At 48.4% G+C, this 23,179-nt stretch overlaps 1 protein-coding gene across 1 annotated transcript; it reads left to right on the forward strand.

Moving 5' to 3' along the window:
• The first annotated feature begins 1,430 nt into the window (after nucleotides 1-1,430).
• LOC133759291 (putative neuroblastoma breakpoint family member 5) lies at nucleotides 1,431-21,594 on the forward strand. Its single transcript, XM_062190214.1, has 10 exons — nucleotides 1,431-1,593; nucleotides 3,317-3,416; nucleotides 4,581-4,636; nucleotides 5,288-5,479; nucleotides 6,507-6,555; nucleotides 7,387-7,601; nucleotides 16,568-16,625; nucleotides 17,754-17,809; nucleotides 20,174-20,456; nucleotides 21,465-21,594. Exons 1-10 carry the CDS (start codon nucleotides 1,431-1,433, stop codon nucleotides 21,592-21,594), a joined length of 1,302 nt encoding a protein of 433 aa, XP_062046198.1.
• The last annotated feature ends 1,585 nt before the right edge of the window (nucleotides 21,595-23,179 follow it).

A 23,179-nucleotide genomic window follows, 5' to 3' on the forward strand; every position in this document is an offset into this window, starting at 1 on the left:
TCACACACATTGGCAGAACAAATTGGAGTTCTGGACACCAAGTGTCACCCTGCCCAAGCCTGACTGTCGCATGCATTTGGGGACTGAAATAGTGATGGAACACATAGCCTTGGTTGTGTTTCTCTGTGTGTATGTCTCTCTACATCTGGATCTCTATATCTCAAATAAGCATAATTAAACAAAAAAATTTTCATTTTCATAATATGTTTCATCTTATAAATTACTTGTTTTATTCAAAGGGCAAAAAGACAGAGAAAAGAGATCTCCCATTGACTGGTGTGAACCTAGGAGGCCTGAGCTAAACTGGGCCTGGCCAGGCTGAAGCTAGGACTGGGTCCATCAGGATCTCCCACATAGACTGCAGTGACACAAGTACTGGAGCCGTCACTGCTGCCTCACAGTGTGTGCACTACCAGGAAGCTGGAGAGGGGAACACAGCAAGGACTTGGTCCCAGGCACTCTGATCCAGGTGTGGGCACCCCAGGAGGCATCTTAACTGCTGTGCCAAACGCTTGTGCCAATTTCAACCTCTTAGAAGAAAAAACAGTACAAAGTCTTTCAACTTGAATTAGATTACATTTTTTAGGTATTATGCCCAAACTATACATAATAAAAGAATAAATTCATAAATGCCCCAATATGTTCAAATTTCCTGTTCAAAGTCATTGATAAGAAGATGAATAGACAGGCCAACATAGGGAGAAAACATTTTGAAATTACATACCTGATATAACAATTCTTTTCAGAGAACTAAAAGAGCTCTCAAAATTTCATTCAGAAAAATGAAATGACCCATTTATCATGGAAACATAAAACTCAACATTTCAAACAGTTAGAAAAGCCTTGTGATCTCTTAAACAGCAGGAGGGGTGCTTCCTAACAGCCCTGAGAAAGGAAGGCTTGTTGGGACACATTTTCTGCCTTGGTATTTTCATACACATACATGACTATACGAGCGATACATGTTTAGGTGATTTGGGGACACAATCTGTGGTGTCAGCGCAGGATCTATAACTATGAGACTGGCAGATGGGTAGGTTGTCCCCACCAGTGGGGGTCTTGTGCCTCAACCTAGCTTAGGCCCCTGGAAGGCAGAGTTCCAAAGATTCCGTGATGCTCTCCACCTTCTAATTCTGTGATGGCAACAGCAGACTGTTAGCTGCCACACAACAGCCAGTCCTAGCAGAGACTGAGCTACAGGCAGTGCCTTCAATCTAGGCTTTGGCAGTTTTATCCTTGTTTATCCAGTGAAGAACTTCCCAGTGTTGTCTGGCTGTGGATCAGGTGTTTCACATCAGTAAGTGAAGCTTGACAGTTATTGTCACCCCTCAAGCCTACCTGAAACTGTTGGATGTCATTTGTTTGAACCTGTCCTGTGTTTGGGTTTCCTCTCCCCAGTCCCTGTGGTCCTGCTGTGACACACCATCAGCATGGCAGGATCCCACAGCCCTGCATCAGATCCTGTGGACCTCGAGTGCCAGCAATTGCGATCCCAGCTGGCAAAGAGCCAACAGGACTACTGGGAGCTCAAGGAGAAGTTTCTCATAGCTGAGGCCACAAACTTTGCCCTGGCCAAGGAGCTGAAAAAATACAGTAAGTTCTCTTGGGTCATTTCACCACAGTGATGATTGTCCTGTATCTTCTCCTGAGGAACTAAATGGCCTCACTACTTGATTTTTGTCTTCTTTTTGCTGAACTTAATTTCCTCCTGTCCACACTCCCAAGCTGACACACAGGGTTTCCCAAGTTTTCCAAGTTAGCAGTGAGGTGTAGGGTGACAGGAGTGCTGAATCTGTCATGGATTCCTGATGAGGCATAGAGCTGCCTGTTGTCCTCAGGGTCAGGCTCCACCATATTGAGTGCATGTTTGTGATCATCCTGTCTGTGTCAGCTCCTGCAGCCTTATACCATCACTGTGGGCCTCATTGCTGGGACTAACGCATGTCACTCAATTCAAGCTTCCGTTGAGTTCCCATTGGCAAAGCACTGTCCTAGGTCCAGAAGTGGACGTGTGTTCAGAGTGAGCAGGATGTGCTTCCAGAGAGACAGAGAGTCTCCTGTGCACTGGAACTCTGGTATCCATGGGAACGCCCTCATGACACGGCCTTCCCACTGGGAGAAAAAGTCCTGCTCCTGCAGCACAAGTTCTTCCAGAAGAGGAAGACGGTGCCTGAGACCTGGGAGTGGGAGCAAGCACAGGGTGTAGGGTGGGGAATCAGGGCCACTCACCTGGGTGCCCCCTCTTTGCCCACCTTCTCTGAAACTTGGATATCTCTTCCATTCATAGGTGCCATCATAATTCCTGCCTCTGTAGATTGTCCCAACCAAATGCGCTCCTTCTTTCCTATACAACTCCAAGGATGGTTCCTTGCTCAGGATCAACAGAATCCATGAGGCCCTTATTGTACTCTTTCTAATTTAGCAGGAACTATACTTTTATTGGGCCATATTGCCTCAGGGTCTTACTTTGTTATACATTGTATTCTACACAGTTCCATGAAAGATGGTCCTTTAAGTCTGAAACAACAAACACTTGAAATCTTTCCCAATGCAAGGAAACAGTCCTTATCAAGCTCCCAAACATACAGAGAGTGACAACGTCATGCCCCAGGTTTGTGTTTGACCTGAGAGGCTACAAGGCTTGCTGAGTCCAGTGGCTCATGTTTCAGTCTGAGCTCCGGGGTTGGGAATTCTGATTCTGTAAACACTGGTGCAATCAACTTGTCAAGTCACTTTCTCTATCTTTGAAGTCCTTTTTTCTCATTTTATTGGGAAATAGCAGGGCCAGCGCTGTGGGTTAGCAGGTAAAGCTGCTGCCTGCAGTGCTGGCATCCCATATGGGTGCTAGTTCAATTCTACTGGTCCACTACCAATCCAGCTCTCTGCTATGGCCTAAAAAAGCAGTAGAAGATAACCCACATGCTTAGGCCCCTGCATCCACATGGGAGACCTAGAAACAGCCTTGGTTCCTGGCTTCAGATTGGTGCAGCTCCAACCTTGCAGCCATTTGGGGAGTGAACCAGGTGATGGAGTCTCTCTCTCTCTCTCTCTCTCTCTCTCTCTCTCTCTCTCTCAATCTCTCTCTCTCAATCTCTCTCTCTCAATCTCTCTCTGCCTATGTCTCTCTGTAACTCTGCCTTTCAAATAAATAAATAAATCTTTTAAAAATAGGAAATATCAGATGCTATGTAGTGAGGTGATGAAATACAGATGTGAATCCCCCAGTCTGGAGCCTGACCCTGGAGTTCTTTTGCTTTCCAGCAGTCACTGACTACAAAAGCACCTCCCTTAGTTCTGTGTGTCTGTCTTTCCCCAGATTGTGAGAAGTTTAAAAACATCATTGAGTCCATACTGACCAAGAAGTTCCACATTGAGGAGCCTCTGGCAGAGAAGCCCACAGTCCCAGAGCTGCTCAGGTAAGGGTCTCTGTGTGGGGCAGGCAGGTGGGGAGGTGTGTGGGTGTCTCCAGTGGGGCAGCTCAGAAGGGAGAACTGAGGCATCTCAGGCATGGAAAGCCAAGGCACTGTGGCAGACAATGTTCTCCATGTAGGATCACTGTGGGACCCCAGACAAAGAAGTGGCCATCAAAGGAGGATGCACTTTTCTCTAAGGGAGGAGAGAACTTCCACTTTGCTGATGGCCTTGTCTAAATATGGACAGAGTTTTCAAAATGCTTCCATAGCCTAGTCAGCTCATGTCATGACCTTGTGAGGTCCCTGACAACATACAGAGGAGTGCTAATTGTTACTGCAGGAGTCACTGTGCACTGACTCCCCATGCAGGACCTCTGTCCTCAATGAGTTGTAGTAAGAGAGTTACAGTGAAACATTTCTCAAACAGTTTTTATTCTTGTGTGGGTGTGTGTGCAAATTGTTGAAATCATTACTTAATATAGAGTTGGACTTCTGTGTACAAAGTTTATTGAAAATGCATCTTAATGGAGAGTGAGATTGAGAAGTAGAGAGGGAAGAGATGCTGGGCTGGCAGTGTGGGTGGTACCCTGGGTATGGGGAGAATAACTATATTCCTAAAGTTGTCTTATGAAATGTATATTCCTTAAAGTAAATGAATGAATAAATTTTTAAAAAGAAATGGTAAAAATTAATTTTATAATGAAAGTAAAAGTGAATAGATACTTTGAAAAAATTCTCCTGTTTAGGAGAAATTAAAATGAAAATATATTTTTCCCTCCTCAATTACTGTTTATTACTCAAATAAAATGGTATGAATAGATAATAAAAAAAAGACAGTATGTAGTCCATGTTGACCAAGAAGCTACACGTCGACAGCCCCTGCCAAAGCAGCCCAGGTCTGCTGAGCTGCTCAGGTAAGGCTCTCTGTGTAGGGCAGGCAGGGGGGTATGGGTTTCACTAGTGGGCAGCCCAAATCATAAACTGAGGCAGCCTGTGCCAAACAAGGGCAGAGAGTTAGAGCAAAGCCCTGTGTCTCAGATGTTATGAAACAAGGAGGGAGCAGAGGAATCTGAATTCAGAGCTGCAAGTGCGGAGAGTCTGTAAGGAAGGTGTCCAGGTGGATGGGCTCCCATAGGGCCCTCCTGTTGACTCTCTCTTCTGCAACAGGAAATCCCCGTGGCTGTGTTTCTGGGAATCCAGTCACCAATTAGCTTTGGTCCTCTGTAGGTGGTGCTATGCCTGTTCTCTGTTCCTCCCATGTTCTCAGGGATCCCTTAGTGTGGAGGTGCTTTTCTGTGGGCACTCACCTTGAGATGGAGCTGCATTGGGCCTTCTCAGGGGAGGTGGAGGGGATGCTGGGCTCCTCTGTTTGGTCATCTTGCAATCAATCCTCATTTACCCTTAGTCACCATCATCTCCTGATATAGAAGACTGATGCTTAGCTTGGCCCTTCCAGACCTTCATTCTTGTTTCTTGCCATGTAACCCCTGCATGCACCATGATTCCCAGTCCCTGCACTGTACACTGTGTGTCTTCCTTCATGGAAATGCCTGTGGCTGGAAGGAGGAACTGAATTAGCACCTTTATGAAGGCGAGGAAGGAAGAATCCTTGCACTGTTGATAGAACATGACCCGAATGGAATCTCAGGAATTGTGACAAGATCTTTCTCTAAAAGTGGGAGCAAGGCCTTGTTTTGCCCTTTGCTTGTCTTGGCACAGGTATTTCTCCAAGCCTGAGTGGTGATGCTGATGGAGGGTTCTATAAGGCATTGTTATGAAAATCTGTTGAAACACAGAGAACTTAACACTCATCCCTTCCCATCTAGAACTTTCTCCACTCTTGCACCTTAAGCATTGCCGTGGCATCCTTGAAGATCAGGACCAAGAACTTTCCCAGTTACGTCCCAAGGTCCAAAGGGGGAGAAATCTAGCCCACATCTTGCAGCAGTACCTGAAGGACGTGCTCACCCTGCATGACCCTGAGACCTGCAAGGGGCAGGGCTTCCGACGACTACTCACTGAGGCTGTCCGGCTGTCAGCGTGCCTTGAGGACCTGCTTGGAGCAGGTAAGCTGGGCACAGGCTGTCATTTGAGAAAGCCTCGAGGGTTCAGATGCATTCGTCTTTCTGCCATGGGCATTTGCCTCAGCTCTTCTTGGTGCTGAACATGTGTGCCATGACAAGGTCAGCACTGCTTGGGAAAAACAGATAGGGGCAGATAAGTCTTTCAAGCTTGCAGTATCCCAAAGGTCTCCTCCCTTCCTGATTGTGGTTGGCCTTTGGGGCAAGAGGCAGTGTCCATCCTCATATCAAGACCAGAAAGACCTTGTGAAGTGAGGCCACTGTTAGGCTGAACAAAGTCACCGAGCTAAGTAAAAATGGAAGTCTCCAGCTCTGTGCTCAGTGTGGTTTTCAAGGTGTAGACAGGGGATTGCTTTCTCCATCTGGGATTTCTCTCTCCTCATTCACTAAATGGACCAAAAAATCGGGTGCGGAGCAGATGTAACCATCAAAGGTGGCTGTTGCTTGTATGTTTCCCAATAGGACAAAGGCCCTCCTCTCCCTGAGAGTGTCAGACCAGGCACTAGAGTTAGTAGAACTTAAGTGAGGAAAGCTGTTGAGAAGGGAACTCATAGCAAAGAGAGAATTTCCTCTAATGATACAGCCAGAGAAACCTTGGAGGGCCTGTGAGAGAGGGATGGAAGTTGGGTTCTTTGCTTCTTCAAGACAGATGGAGGTTCTCTGTGAGACCCAAGGGAACATAGAACCCATGGCTTGGATTCCCACTAGTGGCAGGATGAGGGATAACAGGCATAAGTCCCAGGGAAGCTTGAGAAGCGTCCAGTGATATGGGAGCAAAGGATGGTGGCCTAATTTCAGGCAGAATCTGCCATGATTCTGATCTCCAAGTGCAGAGACACAAAGCCTGATGGACCACAAGAGAATGGCAAGGCATTTCTTTAAACACAGAACATTTGAAGTTTTTGTCCACTAGTGGCCCATATGTAGATATTCATATGCACACAGAGGCCACCTTGATTGGAGTGGGGGGAGGTGATAATATCTGATTGGACATTTCTGAATTTGTTTACAGAAAATATTGAAGAGGAGGAAACGCCAGCACAAGGACCTGTTGCTGACAGGTAATAGTGAATGATTAAGAGCTGGCAACAAATGGATGGAGGATACAGAGTCTCCTAAATAACAAAAAAGGGGCTGAGACAGTCATGGAGTTGAGACGCACACATAAACACAACTGCAGATTGTGCTGAGTCCTTCCTTGCCAACTAGGAAATCCCCCTGTTAAAGTGGTTGTCTGTTGTCCTGGTCCTAGTTGCTGATAGGATCCATCATGAACTCACAGCCTTCGGTGATGCCTGCACACAAAGGGAACCCCTGTTCTCTGCTTTCTGGAAAAGCAGAGGAAGATGCGCATCTGCTCTCTATAGGGTTAGTTGAAGTTCTCATCAGAGAAAACTAGCAAAGAGGCAATATGCAAAGGGAGCAGTTAGGAAGAATCCAGCCAAGTTCAGCTGCAGAAAAGCACCTCTACAAAACCATGTTTGCTGTCCTGTGACTTGGTTAAGAGAAGGCCCAGAAGGTAGCACATCTCTAGAATCTGCCAAGTCCCTAGAACCTTGATCACATGGCTGCAGGACACTGCAACAACTCAAGCTGAGCACATGGTGTCAGGCCGACGGCTGTCAACGTGTGCTTGTGCTGTGACTGTAGCATGCAGCGACAGTGGAGGCTGCTTTGTCATTAGCTGCTGTGCATTGACCGTGATGATCAGAGTCTGATCTCTGCCCAGGCCCTCTCCCCCTAGGCAGCCACACGGAGTCCAGAGTGGAGGGAACCGCCTCTATGCTGTCCATGCCCAATCCCTTATGCACCTCATCCAAACAAGCCAACTCCCTGGTGTCTCTTCCTTCTTGGTTTAATCTCTGTCATCCTTATCCCACCTGGCTTCTCAGGGAGCTCTTGGAAGTAAATGAAATGGAAACCCCACAAAGTTCACAGCAGGAAACATCTATCACTGGTGCTGTTGACCACCTGCCGAGTGACTCCTGCCTGACTGAGGGCACTGTGCAAATGTCTCCTGATGCTGAGGACACCCACGGTGTGCTAGGTGTAGACGGGGAACATGCTTGTTCACAGAAGAAAGAAGAACCTGTCACCATTCTCCCAGGTAGCCTCTCCATTCTTTGTACACAATGGCTCTTGGGTTGATGAGGGTCACTTTTGAGCACAGGCCCTGCAGACACAAGTTGGTTTCAATCAGGGTGCAGGTTGTGGCACTGAACATAGACATCAGGAAGTCAAGGAGCTTCCCTCCCCTCAGATGCTGTTTGTCTCACTGCACCCTAGCCTATGGGAACATACAGAGGCCCTGTGTAGGAAGTGCCTTTCAGACACTCTAACATAGAAATAATGCCTGCTGTCACCTGCAGTGATATCATTCTGTTCTCCTACTGCATCCCTGGAGTTCTAGCCCCATGCAGGCTTTTGGTAACACTTCCCATGTGGGGGCCAAGTTGTGATCCTAGTTCCCCTACTTCCATCCCTAGTCTCTATCTCCTTTAAGACAGCTTATCTCAGCTATGCAATCATCTCAAAATCAGGACATAAAGTCTTTAATTGTGCACTTTCTTGTATGGTTCCAAAAAACATAGCTGGTTTCAGGAACGTCCCTACAAAATCAATGTTCAATGTTTCTCTATAACTGCATAGATTTATTGATGCGAGGTGTTATGGAGTTCATTCAGCCTTCTATAGAAACTCCTCTACCCTTATTCACCATGATCAGTCTGATAGGATGAGTCAGTATTATAGCAACACTAATAGATTTTAGATCAATAAGTCCTAAAGGGCCTGGGGAGAGAGCTACTGAATTGCTTGTATTGTTCCCATAGACAAGAGGGAGATCATTCATGAGCCACTCTTAGAATAGCCAAGATTCTGTGTGGCATCAAACAGGTTTCAATTCCAGGGCATGAAGAATCCATGCATAGCTCTCTCGCACAGTTCTACCTCCTCTCCACAGTCAGCAGCCTGAGTATTTTAATGAGAGCAGACAGAAGACAGCAGTTTGCCTCCTAGAAAGTTCTTGGGCTGTGAGCTTAGAATCCCTGAGGATCAAGGCCGGCTGTTTCTAAGGGTTCTGGACAGAGGTTATTGAGATGGTGATCCAACTGTGAACAGGGAGATTGGACCCCTTGCCCAGGGTGGCTCACAGAACATCTCCTGATGTCGACTTAGTCCTCCTGGAGGATTTATATCACAGTATCCTGTTCTCACACGAGAACAATCTGTCCCCTTGGTAGTAGTGGCCATTGGATACCCATATCTGACCCCAAACCTGCTTAACCTGGTCAATCTCTCTGAATTTGTTTGCAGAAAATCTATGTCACGAAGTGCAGGTACAAGAGCAAGATGTCACCTACACTTCCAGGTACCTGGGAAGCCCACTAGACAGTGTAGCATGGACTACTAGGGAATCAAAATGCTGGAGAAACTGGTGACTAGAGCCATTTGGAACATTCAGCCAATGATGAAATGGCTCTGTACATAACGTTCCCTTTTGTATTGTTTCCCTCTATATTCCCCCTTTGAGAATCCCTCACATATTTTAACCTGTAGTCTGATGACAAAGTCACTTCTGTACCTGTGTGTGTGTCTTCAGTGTCTCTGCCCTCCCATCTCAGCAGGGAGCTCCCAGAGGAGCAAGAGCAGGAAGACCCAGGTGACCCGCTGGATGAGTGCTACCTCACTCCCTCGATTTCTCTGGTCGTTTCTGAGCCTGACCATTCCACGTGGAGCAGCTGGTGCCCCCTGGAGCATCAGGACATGCTCACTGTTCCAGATGCAGATGGTGAGCCCCCCACTGTGAGGTGATACAACCCCCTCTGCTGGCCAAGGAGCCCGCACTCTCCTTGCCCTCATCACTCCCACCTGACTGAGAGGGCTCCTGGACATGGGAGGGTCTGAGACATTCTCATCATCTGTTCTTTTTCAACCAGTCTGTTGCACAGATGTGGTTGGCCCATCCAGCCTTGCTGTCTTCCCATTCCTCGTGTGGCTTTGTCACTCAGGTTCCAGTGCCCAGTCATTGCCAGAAGAATGTGACAGATGCACACCAACCTAAGCAGCACATCTCATGCTTGTCTCTGCCATCCGTTCACAATGAAGCAGACCCCTCTGCCCCCTGCAGTGTTGATCACAGGAGTCATTCCCCGTCCCTGTCATGTGACATGGTTTCCTGTCAGAGCCAGCAGCATGCTCGACTCCATTGCAGTCAAGATGCTCCCCCTGTTTCCTTGAACCCAACCACGTTGTCTGTCCCTTCAAAGTTGGCATCATTTCACCTACCACACGTACAGAATGTTCTGCCATTCCTTTAGTAGTGTGTCCCCAGGCTGCACGTCTGAGACCTGTGCTTAGAGATTCCATGAGTAGCCAAGTTTTCTCTTGTGCTGCACACATTCACTCTGATCTCCAGAACTGAAAATTCACCTGTTCCACCCTTTATCTTATCCTCAATGTACAAAATATGGTAAACCACAAACTACCAAGATAGCTTGATTGAGAACCATGGGGACTGCACCTCCTCTCATAGAAAGGAATCACACTAGAAACCAAGCGTCTCCAGAGAATATTATTTGAGATTTGATTTTATCTTATGTAAGGCAGAATTACCCAGCGCCGTGGCTCAATAGGCTAATCCTCCACCTTGCGGTGCCAGCACACTGGGTTCTTCTCCCGGTCGGGGTGCCGGATTCTGTCCCAGTTGCCCCTCTTCCAGGCCAGCTCTCTGCTGTGACCCGGGAGTGCAGAGGAGGATGGCCCAAGTCCTTGGGCCCTGCACCCCATGGGAGACCAGGATAAGCACCTGGCTCCTGGTATCAGATCAGCGCAATGTGCCGGTCGCAGTGTGCTGGCCACGGCGGACATTGGAGGGTGAACCAACGGCACAAGGAAGACCTTTCTCCCTGTCTCTCTCTCTCTCACTGTCCGTCCACTCTGCCTGTCAAAAAAAGAAAGAAAGGAAAGAAAGGCAGAATTAGGGAGAAAAACAGGGAGAGAGAGAGAGGTAACTCTTGCATACTCTGGTCTGCTCCCCACATGGCCACGGTCATTGAGATGGTGATCCAACTGTGAACAGGGAGATTGGACCCCTTGCCCAGGGTGGCTCACCAGAACATCTCCTGATGTCGACTTAGTCCTCCTGGAGGATTTATATCACAGTATCCTGTTCTCACACGAGAACAATCTGTCCCCTTGGTAGTAGTGGCCATTGGATACCCATATCTGACCCCAAACCTGCTTAACCTGGTCAATCTCTCTGAATTTGTTTGCAGAAAATCTATGTCACGAAGTGCAGGTACAAGAGCAAGATGTCACCTACACTTCCAGGTACCTGGGAAGCCCACTAGACAGTGTAGCATGGACTACTAGGGAATCAAAATGCTGGAGAAACTGGTGACTAGAGCCATTTGGAACATTCAGCCAATGATGAAATGGCTCTGTACATAACGTTCCCTTTTGTATTGTTTCCCTCTATATTCCCCCTTTGAGAATCCCTCACATATTTTAACCTGTAGTCTGATGACAAAGTCACTTCTGTACCTGTGTGTGTGTCTTCAGTGTCTCTGCCCTCCCATCTCAGCAGGGAGCTCCCAGAGGAGCAAGAGCAGGAAGACCCAGGTGACCCGCTGGATGAGTGCTACCTCACTCCCTCGATTTCTCTGGTTGTTTCTGAGCCTGACCATTCCACGTGGAGCAGCTGGTGCCCCCTGGAGCATCAGGACATGCTCTCTGTTCCAGATGCAGATGGTGAGCCCCCCACTGTGAGGTGATACAACCCCCTCTGCTGGCCAAGGAGCCCGCACTCTCCTTGCCCTCATCACTCCCACCTGACTGAGAGGGCTCCTGGACATGGGAGGGTCTGAGACATTCTCATCATCTGTTCTTTTTCAACCAGTCTGTTGCACAGGTGTGGTTGGCGCATCCAGCCTTGCTGTCTTCCCATTCCTCGTGTGGCTTTGTCACTCAGGTTCCAGTGCCCAGTCATTGCCAGAAGAATGTGACAGATGCACACCAACCTAAGCAGCACATCTCATGCTTGTCTCTGCCATCCGTTCACAATGAAGCAGACCCCTCTGCCCCCTGCAGTGTTGATCACAGGAGTCATTCCCCGTCCCTGTCATGTGACATGGTTTCCTGTCAGAGCCAGCAGCATGCTCGACTCCATTGCAGTCAAGATGCTCCCCCTGTTTCCTTGAACCCAACCACGTTGTCTGTCCCTTCAAAGTTGGCATCATTTCACCTACCACACGTACAGAATGTTCTGCCATTCCCTTAGTAGTGTGTCCCCAGGCTGCACGTCTGAGACCTGTGCTTAGAGATTCCATGAGTAGCCAAGTTTTCTCTTGTGCTGCACACATTCACTCTGATCCCCAGAACTGAAAATTCACCTGTTCCACCCTTTATCTTATCCTCAATGTACAAAATATGGTAAACCACAAACTACCAAGATAGCTTGATTGAGAACCATGGGGACTGCACCTCCTCTCATAGAAAGGAATCACACTAGAAACCAAGCGTCTCCAGAGAATATTATTTGAGATTTGATTTTATCTTATGTAAGGCAGAATTACCCAGCGCCGTGGCTCAATAGGCTAATCCTCCACCTTGCGGTGCCAGCACACTGGGTTCTTCTCCCGGTCGGGGTGCCGGATTCTGTCCCAGTTGCCCCTCTTCCAGGCCAGCTCTCTGCTGTGACCCGGGAGTGCAGAGGAGGATGGCCCAAGTCCTTGGGCCCTGCACCCCATGGGAGACCAGGATAAGCACCTGGCTCCTGGTATCAGATCAGCGCAATGTGCCGGTCGCAGTGTGCCGGCCACGGCGGACATTGGAGGGTGAACCAACGGCACAAGGAAGACCTTTCTCCCTGTCTCTCTCTCTCTCACTGTCCGTCCACTCTGCCTGTCAAAAAAAGAAAGAAAGGAAAGAAAGGCAGAATTAGGGAGAAAAACAGGGAGAGAGAGAGAGGTAACTCTTGCATACTCTGGTCTGCTCCCCACATGGCCACGGTCATTGAGATGGTGATCCAACTGTGAACAGGGAGATTGGACCCCTTGCCCAGGGTGGCTCACCAGAACATCTCCTGATGTCGACTTAGTCCTCCTGGAGGATTTATATCACAGTATCCTGTTCTCACACGAGAACAATCTGTCCCCTTGGTAGTAGTGGCCATTGGATACCCATATCTGACCCCAAACCTGCTTAACCTGGTCAATCTCTCTGAATTTGTTTGCAGAAAATCTATGTCACGAAGTGCAGGTACAAGAGCAAGATGTCACCTACACTTCCAGGTACCTGGGAAGCCCACTAGACAGTGTAGCATGGACTACTAGGGAATCAAAATGCTGGAGAAACTGGTGACTAGAGCCATTTGGAACATTCAGCCAATGATGAAATGGCTCTGTACATAACGTTCCCTTTTGTATTGTTTCCCTCTATATTCCCCCTTTGAGAATCCCTCACATATTTTAACCTGTAGTCTGATGACAAAGTCACTTCTGTACCTGTGTGTGTGTCTTCAGTGTCTCTGCCCTCCCATCTCAGCAGGGAGCTCCCAGAGGAGCAAGAGCAGGAAGACCCAGGTGACCCGCTGGATGAGTGCTACCTCACTCCCTCGATTTCTCTGGTCGTTTCTGAGCCTGACCATTCCACGTGCAGCAGCTGGTGCCCCCTGGAGCATCAGGACATGCTCACTGTTCCAGATGCAGATGGTGAGCCCCTCACTGTGAGGTGATACAACCCCCTCTGCTGGCCAAGGAGCCCGCACTCTCCTTGCCCTCATCACTCCCACCTGACTGAGAGGGCTCCTGGACATGGGAGGGTCTGAGACATTCTCATCATCTGTTCTTTTTCAACCAGTCTGTTGCACAGGTGTGGTTGGCGCATCCAGCCTTGCTGTCTTCCCATTCCTCGTGTGGCTTTGTCACTCAGGTTCCAGTGCCCAGTCATTGCCAGAAGAATGTGACAGATGCACACCAACCTAAGCAGCACATCTCATGCTTGTCTCTGCCATCCGTTCACAATGAAGCAGACCCCTCTGCCCCCTGCAGTGTTGATCACAGGAGTCACTCCCCGTCCCTGTCATGTGACATTGTTTCCTGTCAGAGCCAGCAGCATGCTCGACTCCATTGCAGTCAAGATGCTCCCCCTGTTTCCTTGAACCCAACCACGTTGTCTGTCCCTTCAAAGTTGGCATCATTTCACCTACCACACGTACAGAATGTTCTGCCATTCCTGTAGTAGTGTGTCCCCAGGCTGCACGTCTGAGACCTGTGCTTAGAGATTCCATGAGTAGCCAAGTTTTCTCTTGTGCTGCACACATTCACTCTGATCCCCAGAACTGAAAATTCACCTGTTCCACCCTTTATCTTATCCTCAATGTACAAAATATGGTAAACCACAAACTACCAAGATAGCTTGATTGAGAACCATGGGGACTGCACCTCCTCTCATAGAAAGGAATCACACTAGAAACCAAGCGTCTCCAGAGAATATTATTTGAGATTTGATTTTATCTTATGTAAGGCAGAATTACCCAGCGCCGTGGCTCAATAGGCTAATCCTCCACCTTGCAGTGCCAGCACACTGGGTTCTTCTCCCGGTCGGGGTGCCGGATTCTGTCCCAGTTGCCCCTCTTCCAGGCCAGCTCTCTGCTGTGACCCGGGAGTGCAGAGGAGGATGGCCCAAGTCCTTGGGCCCTGCACCCCATGGGAGACCAGGATAAGCACCTGGCTCCTGGTATCAGATCAGCACAATGTGCCGGTCGCAGTGTGCCAGCCACGGCGGACATTGGAGGGTGAACCAACGGCACAAGGAAGACCTTTCTCCCTGTCTCTCTCTCTCTCACTGTCCGTCCACTCTGCCTGTCAAAAAAAGAAAGAAAGGAAAGAAAGGCAGAATTAGGGAGAAAAACAGGGAGAGAGAGAGAGGTAACTCTTGCATACTCTGGTCTGCTCCCCACATGGCCACGGTCATTGAGATGGTGATCCAACTGTGAACAGGGAGATTGGACCCCTTGCCCAGGGTGGCTCACCAGAACATCTCCTGATGTCGACTTAGTCCTCCTGGAGGATTTATATCACAGTATCCTGTTCTCACACGAGAACAATCTGTCCCCTTGGTAGTAGTGGCCATTGGATACCCATATCTGACCCCAAACCTGCTTAACCTGGTCAATCTCTCTGAATTTGTTTGCAGAAAATCTATGTCACGAAGTGCAGGTACAAGAGCAAGATGTCACCTACACTTCCAGGTACCTGGGAAGCCCACTAGACAGTGTAGCATGGACTACTAGGGAATCAAAATGCTGGAGAAACTGGTGACTAGAGCCATTTGGAACATTCAGCCAATGACGAAATGGCTCTGTACATAACGTTCCCTTTTGTATTGTTTCCCTCTATATTCCCCCTTTGAGAATCCCTCACATATTTTAACCTGTAGTCTGATGACAAAGTCACTTCTGTACCTGTGTGTGTGTCTTCAGTGTCTCTGCCCTCCCATCTCAGCAGGGAGCTCCCAGAGGAGCAAGAGCAGGAAGACCCAGGTGACCCGCTGGATGAGTGCTACCTCACTCCCTCGATTTCTCTGGTCGTTTCTGAGCCTGACCATTCCACGTGCAGCAGCTGGTGCCCCCTGGAGCATCAGGACATGCTCTCTGTTCCAGATGCAGATGGTGAGCCCCCCACTGTGAGGTGATACAACCCCCTCTGCTGGCCAAGGAGCCCGCACTCTCCTTGCCCTCATCACTCCCACCTGACTGAGAGGGCTCCTGGACATGGGAGGGTCTGAGACATTCTCATCATCTGTTCTTTTTCAACCAGTCTGTTGCACAGATGTGGTTGGCCCATCCAGCCTTGCTGTCTTCCCATTCCTCGTGTGGCTTTGTCACTCAGGTTCCAGTGCCCAGTCATTGCCAGAAGAATGTGACAGATGCACACCAACCTAAGCAGCACATCTCATGCTTGTCTCTGCCATCCGTTCACAATGAAGCAGACCCCTCTGCCCCCTGCAGTGTTGATCACAGGAGTCATTCCCCGTCCCTGTCATGTGACATGGTTTCCTGTCAGAGCCAGCAGCATGCTCGACTCCATTGCAGTCAAGATGCTCCCCCTGTTTCCTTGAACCCAACCACGTTGTCTGTCCCTTCAAAGTTGGCATCATTTCACCTACCACACGTACAGAATGTTCTGCCATTCCTGTAGTAGTGTGTCCCCAGGCTGCACGTCTGAGACCTGTGCTTAGAGATTCCATGAGTAGCCAAGTTTTCTCTTGTGCTGCACACATTCACTCTGATCCCCAGAACTGAAAATTCACCTGTTCCACCCTTTATCTTATCCTCAATGTACAAAATATGGTAAACCACAAACTACCAAGATAGCTTGATTGAGAACCATGGGGACTGCACCTCCTCTCATAGAAAGGAATCACACTAGAAACCAAGCGTCTCCAGAGAATATTACTTTACATTTGATTTCATCTTATGAAATGCAGAATTTTTGAGAGAAACAGGAAGAGAGAGAGAGAGAGAGAGAGAGAGAGAGAGAGGCAACTCTTGCATACTCTGGTCTGCTCCCCATATGGCCACAATGGCATCGGTGGACAGGCCCAGGGAGCTACAGGTGTTTCCTCCAGGTCTCCTAAGTGGTTGCAGGGCCCAAGTACTGGACCATCTTGTACTGCATTCCCAGGTGCATTATAGGGATCTGGATCAGAAGTAGAGCAGCCAGGACTTGAACCGGTATTAATATGGGATCCTAGGGTTAAAGGCAACAGCTTTACCTGCTACGCCGCAGCACCCACACTTGGGAAAATTGATGTTTCATTTGTGTAGGGAATCAGGTCAGCGATTATTGGTGTAATGACTGGAGGAATACGGAGGTTTACCTCATGTGTCAAGAAAAATGAACAAGCTAGTTCTCTCAGAAATGACCTCAGCCCTCTTGACAATTCCTATCTGAGGAGTCGGCAGAGACACTGAGGATACTGGTGTGCAGTGCTAGCGCTGGACAACACATTGTACAGGCTTTGAGGGGATCATCCTAGATGACTGTGCCTATTTGAATTCATTTGCAGAAAAGGAAAATGACAATGATGAAGTGCAAGAGGAAGCACAAGCCCTGCCGCACACTAGGTGAGTCTTAGAAACCCTGGACATCGAGCTTAGTGCTGACACAGGCAGACTCCAGGTCCAGAGAAGAAGAGCAGTGCAACTGTGCATCTCCCTCCCATTGAGCCAACCCTGCGGTACCCCGTCAGTACTGCTGTCTGCCATCGTTAGGGTACTAGGCTGGGTTTCCACTTCTCCCTACCTTTTCCATGTAGTGACCTGCAGCAGGCTGACTCCATGGAGGAGCCTCTCCAGGGATTCCTTGCCATCATTGCCTCTCTTGCATGCAGTGAAGGGCAAGGTGCTGCTCACAGGTCTCCTCTTCTCATGAGCTTCTCTGCACCCCATGAATCACGTGAAACCACCTGACAGATACTAGTGCCTCAGCACTGAGAATAAGACTGAACGGCTAAAGCCGTGATAGTCTCCAGTATCCCAAAGGTGAATTCACTGACTCTGCATGTAATTTACATAAATCTGTTGAAGCCAGTTTTGTTTTCCAAATACTCATGGGTGCTAGTGGACCAACTGAGAGTCATTTCTCCAGCCTGACTTCCTAATGACCTCATCACAGAGGAAATCCTCTGTTTCTCTCTGCTTCTGTCTCCATGCCCTTTCAATATCTCTGCTACTCACCTATCACCTCAACCTAATATTATTTCTCCAAGAAGATGAGAGCTCTGTTTGCCTGTTTACTTTACATTGACTTCAAGCAGTACAAATAAGCATACAGAAGTCTACATCACACATAGATTTAATAACATTTAATATTTGACTGTAGTTGATTCGTGTGTAAATATTAAATATCTACACATACATACTATTCTCAGAGAAGGCAGTGGGGTTTCTCTTTTACCTTGCTTTCTGTTTGCCATGTGCTTCATATGAACACTTCATTTTTCCTCACATAAAATATGCCCTGTGTTAACGTTCAGTTCATCTACTCCAGCTGGTTCAGCAAGGAGCCTCCTCAAATGGAAGACATTGCATCTTGTCTGCACCGTTATTAGCCAGTCTTCCCCAGATAGGGACAAAGTTGTGGGTGACCCCTTGCTTGGCCCAGCCTCTTCTGGAAGGCCTCCTCTTAGTAACAGCTTGGAAAGGGGCTTTCTGTTCCCTTTATATTTCTCACCCACCTTTCTCTCCCTCCAGTCTCATCAGGGAGATTCCAGAAATTGAAGATCAAGATGTCTCACAAGACTCTCACGGTACGTGTTTGACTCCTGCACTTCTTCTGGAAGCTTCTGACTGGTCCCATTCTAGGAGCACCTGGTCCTCACTGGAGAAACAGCATGTCTGCTCTGCTCTTGTTGTAGACAGTGAGTGCTCCGTTGTGAATGGGAACACTCCACTGGATGTGGCTCTTGGGTGGAGTTATTTCAAAGTCATCCAACAGGGGAATCCCTTGCCTGTCACCAGGCCCACTTTCAAGGTGCAGCTATTGACGTCAAGACAGGGAAGGAGAGGATGGGAAGGCATGATGGCAAATGCCAAGCCACCACCATCTCTCTTGGAGAGGCTTCTTTAACAAGTCACTGTGATGTTCTTAATTTTAACAACAGTTGCAATTGTAAACAGCATCCTCCAAACTTCTCAGGCTTAAAGCTTTGGCAGTCTATACAATGTTTCCTTAGTTATCTGACACTAGGTATCCTTGGTCGGCAGCTTCTCTGTTTTCTTTGAAGCAGCTTGGTGCTGAGCACAGCAGTCCAGTCCCACACCCTGTGTCCATGGTGTGGTTTTCATCTTCTGCTTAACAGCACTGATTTGTGCTCATATGTGGTCTGTAGTTTTAATCCAGTGTCTAAACTCGGCATTTTTTTCTCATGTAAAGCCTCCATAACCTTGCATTAGGACAGGAATCTATTCAGTATCTGAGTGAGGCTGAGGGGTCCCTCACGTCATCACAGGCAGAGTGCCTCTTGTTGAGTAGGAGCCCTGGAGGATGGCTTCATGGTGGGGGGCGGGGGAGGGCAGAGAAAAAGTCCAATTTCCTTGAATCTGAGCTTCGATGAGGTTTTACACTTTCTCTCAGGAGGAATCTTTAGGGTTTGAGGCACCTTCACTCACCAAATCATTCTGTAGGAAAATCAAGAAATCCTGATGCCCTTCCCTGTTTCTCAATGTTCTGCAGTAGAATTGGCAATGACAGTCGTCCCTCCAGTGCTATAAATCAGCAGGCACCTGTTCTTGGTGAGACCATGCACTTTTCCTCTGTACAGAGGTACAGAGATGTGCAGAGTCATCCCAGGTCACAGCGATTCACACCCAGCTATGAAGGCCACTCTCACGGGCATCTGTGCTGTGCTAGACCCTGTGCCGTCCTGATCCATGCAAGCCTCAATGAACCTTTCCTGGTGGAGATTCTGTCCCCACCTTGGGGAGAGGATCCTGAGGCTCAACAAGGTCACTCTCCCAGGTTACCCCACCTTGTGTGCATTGCAATCATAGACCACTCCTTTGCCTGCCCCTTGTCTGTAGGCTCAGTCCACTTGTTTTCAGCAGACATGCCAGCGATGTGGCTGGTATTGGTATTCATACTTAAAACTTTTCTTCTGTAACAAATTGTGTTGAGAGAATTTCAAATATCAGTAGAAAAGTTCTGGTCTGCAAACAAGAACTTCTAAAGGCTCTGCACAACATCTCCCACTAGGAAGACATTGGTGTGCTTCGTCCCTGAGCAAGGTCAGCACTTCATTGAGGTTCTCAGCTAGAACTCCAGTTCAGGAGTGTGCCATGGCCTGAAAGTTCCTGGTCTCTCACTACAGGCTTTTTGCACTCAGGTCCCAGTGAGGCCTTGAACTTGTCTTTGCCACAGACCTGTGGTTGTGTGGCTTTGTCTCAGGAACACCCAGTGGTAGTGCTGGGAGTTGAGGATGTTGGCAAGTACACAGACACTGTCTCAGGAGGGAGATATGTGTGCTAGGTGAAAGCAATGACTTGCCTCCCACCTGGGCTTTCTTCCTGACTTTTGTGTTTCACCTTAGCTTGTCTCTCCATTCTTCAGTTGCCTGGGATTGGTTCCCACTTCAACTGATCAGAAAAGTGATGGTCACATAATATATATTATTATCTGTATGACATGCACTGAAGGCATATATCCTATGAATAGATGTGCTTGGTGTGTTCAGCAAAGCATGTGCATATATGAAATGCATGTGTTCTTGTGCTAGTGTTGTCCATTCCAGCTCTTAGTGGTCCCCTGCCCTTGTCTCTCATTACAATGCCCTCCAGGTTTGATGATCCTGCTCCATCCTCCCCAAACCTTCAACTGATATCCAGTGTGGTTTCTGTGCCTTAAAAGCTTAAGAGCTGTGTGTTTTATTAGTCCAACTTTGTTGAATATTATCATCTGAGCCATGTTTATTACTTTTGCCTAGTGATAAGTTATCAGTGAATATGTATAAAATCACCCCGAATGAAAACATTTTAGTGTCCATGCAGATTTCATCTCCCACTTCGGACATGACTGTCCAGGGACCTTTCCTTACTTGTTGTCCCTCTGGTGCAGGCCTGACTGCCAGAGAGAGAGAGCATGAATACCAATCCTGATGGCCTTGGTTCTATTTCAGAACTGAGTTTGGTTGCTGCCCCTGAGAGGAAGACCCGTTCCCAGCTGAAGGGAGCTCCTCACAAAGATCCCATCACCAGCACCTGTGAGAGTCAGAGCATCAGCCCCAGCGATGTCCCCAGTTCCCCAAAAGAAAATGTTATCAAAGGAAAATGGAAGCCCAGGAAATGGGAACTGGCCTGCCAATTCCCTGGCCTGGAGAAGAAGGGCAAACCACAGCCCACAGAGAGGAAAATCGCATGCCAATTCCCTGGACTGAAGAAGGGCAAACCACAGACCAACATGTGGGCACTGACATTCAGATTCCTGGGCCTTCCTGCCTAGGATGCAGAGGTAATCCTGTGTGTGTGTCTTAGATGTACTTACTCCTTCGTACACTGGGCACCAGATTATAGCTCATTTCTGTTTGTTCAGATAGGATAGAACTGTAACCTCTCTGTTTGGATCAATAATTTAAAATAGGAGATACAGGAAGAAATCCTTGTCATATAGAAACCTGACCCACAAAATAGGATACCTCCTCTCATAATCAAGTTAAAATGTTTAACGTTGAACTTCTCTCCCTAAAACATGCTGTTCACCATCCACTCACTTGATGGCAAGTCCTCTATTGGGTTGAGAAATATACATTGAACAATCACATTTTATCTGATGTTATTCCTAGGCCAATTTCCAATGCAGATTCTTAGGTCTCATTCTCCCATGTTTGTCCATCCCTCTGACCTGTATATAAACATGATTTTCTCAAAAAGAAAACTTCTTAGCGAAAAGTGATAAAAGAATGCAGAAACTCTAGGATGACTAACAAGGTGCCTTTTTTCAAAAATTCAGTTTCCCTTAGGAGTTGTGTGAGTCTGGCTATTGGGCACACTGCAGATACACACTAGGTGTATCTGGATGTGGAATCATCTTCAGAGAAACCTGGTGTCTGTTCTATTGACAGGAGATGTGCTGTGGTTACACTCCCAGCTCTCTTTGCTTACTGCAGAAAATGTATCCATTTGCTAAGGCAACAGAGAGCAGGAGGAAGTGGGTTGACATCACCCACTTCTGGTTAGGAAAGGTCAAGGGCCCTGGTTCCCCAGCACTGCAGAGCTGGGCTGGAGTTCAGGGCAGGACTCTGCTATTTGGCTGCCACTTCTCTCTCCGCAGCCCAGGGCTCCCCATTCAGCCAGTCTCCCCACTGGAATTGAGTTTGCCCTGGCCTCTGCCCCACTGTGGCCCGATGCAGGCTCAGCTCTCACCTGGACCTGACCCAGCTCTCCTTTGATTTTTCTCTCTCCCTCTTTCAGATCCCAAATACAGTTGGAAGGACAGAACAGTATTGCTAATTGTAACATCCCCACCTCTTCAAAACATCTAACACAGGAGCTCCGCTTCAACAGCAACCAGAACACCAAGAACACAATTTCAACCCCATGAACTGCCCTCGGCTATTTGTATCCACTAGGCTGCTTCCCTGAGAGCGGGCACAGTCTTGCACCTCCAATCCGAGTAAACACCTAAGGAGATCCAGGCCTGACTCCACAGCTGCTCTAGAGAGAACACCACCTGGCTCCTCTCCAACTGCCTCCTGTAGAGATCTGAGGTCAGGAGGAGCTGGAAGCAAACAGCATAGGACCCTGGGCACACACTGCCTTTGGATGGGGCGAGCTCGGTGTGGGCAGTGTCAGAGACACAGCACCCTGCGCACAAGGCTGCCTGTGAGCAGAGGAGAGGATCGGACTCTGCAGGACGTGGACCCTGACCCAGACAGCTGGCCCTCTCCTTCACACAGCCAGCGTTCCGCATGGAGGACAGCAGTAGGAGGAGACTTTGGGGCTCAAAAGGACAGGAAGGGTCTCTTTCCTCCTTTTGAACCCCAACCATCTCCCCCTTCTGCTGTCTCCCATGATGGGAACGCTGACTGTGTGAAGGCGGCAGGCCAGGTGTCCGGCTCGGGGTCTGCATCCTGAGGATCTCTGATGCTTTCCTCAATTTTACACTCAGCCTCACTCTTTCACCAAGCACCCAATGCAGGCAGTGCTGTGTGCTCCCTCCCACATCCCCGAAGGAGGCAGAGAACATCTTGTGTGCCCACCAGGTCCCCTGACTCAGGCATCGGTCAGTGGGTGAAAGCTGTCTGTTGATCTGTACATCCTAAAGATGCGCTCCTTCCTCTGTATTCCTAACACCTGTGGAGAGGGTGACCCCTCAGAGCCTGAGCAAAAAGGGAGTGAGCAGCGGCCCTGGCGGAGGTCCGGTCATCAGCCCAGGAGGTGGCCATGGACGGGCATGATAACAGCAAGTTCATGGTGATGAATGCAGCAGTGTGGCCGGGAGGGGCCAGGTGGGCAAGGTGGACTGAGCCTGCATCAAGGAACCAGACACCTCTCTGAACACTCCTGATACAGGACCTTGGCCAAGGCATCCAGAGCTCCAGCAAACAGAAGGCCGTGTTCCTGCCAGCCTAAGGCAGCTGCAGGATGAGGAGGGGCCATATGCCTGCCCCCACTTCATGGAAAACCAAGTCCTCGCAGACTCTGGATGCCCGCTGCTTAGTAGGTGTTCGTGGTCAAAGAACAACCCGAGCCAATGGCACCGCTGTCCTGTGGTGGACCTGTTTCTCACAGCTACCATTCTTACTTCCACTGTCTGTCATGCCTGTGATAAAGACAATTGCTTTCCTTTCATGAAAATTGGGATCCTTGGGAGGGAATTATGTTTCCACCTGAGTGTGGCCTCCTCTCAGTGTAACAGCTGCCTTAGACATCCTGTCAGCACATCTTGGGCACCCTAAAATCTGCAACTTCTCATTAAGATATCGCTGTCCAGGCCCATAAGTGTCTCCAGTGTCCTGGAGTGTACCTGGGATCTCAAAAGTTTTGATTCAGATCCCAATATGTATTCCCTGTTTTAGTTAAGTTTTTAAAATGAAAAATTCCCCCCAAAAATTTAAAATTTAAAAAGTAAAAAAAAAAATTAAGTAAAAATAGAAAAGAAAAATGGTACTGCATTGTTTTGTTGA

Source organism: Lepus europaeus, chromosome 5 (assembly GCF_033115175.1).
Source record: "Lepus europaeus isolate LE1 chromosome 5, mLepTim1.pri, whole genome shotgun sequence".
Lineage (NCBI taxonomy): Eukaryota > Metazoa > Chordata > Mammalia > Lagomorpha > Leporidae > Lepus > Lepus europaeus.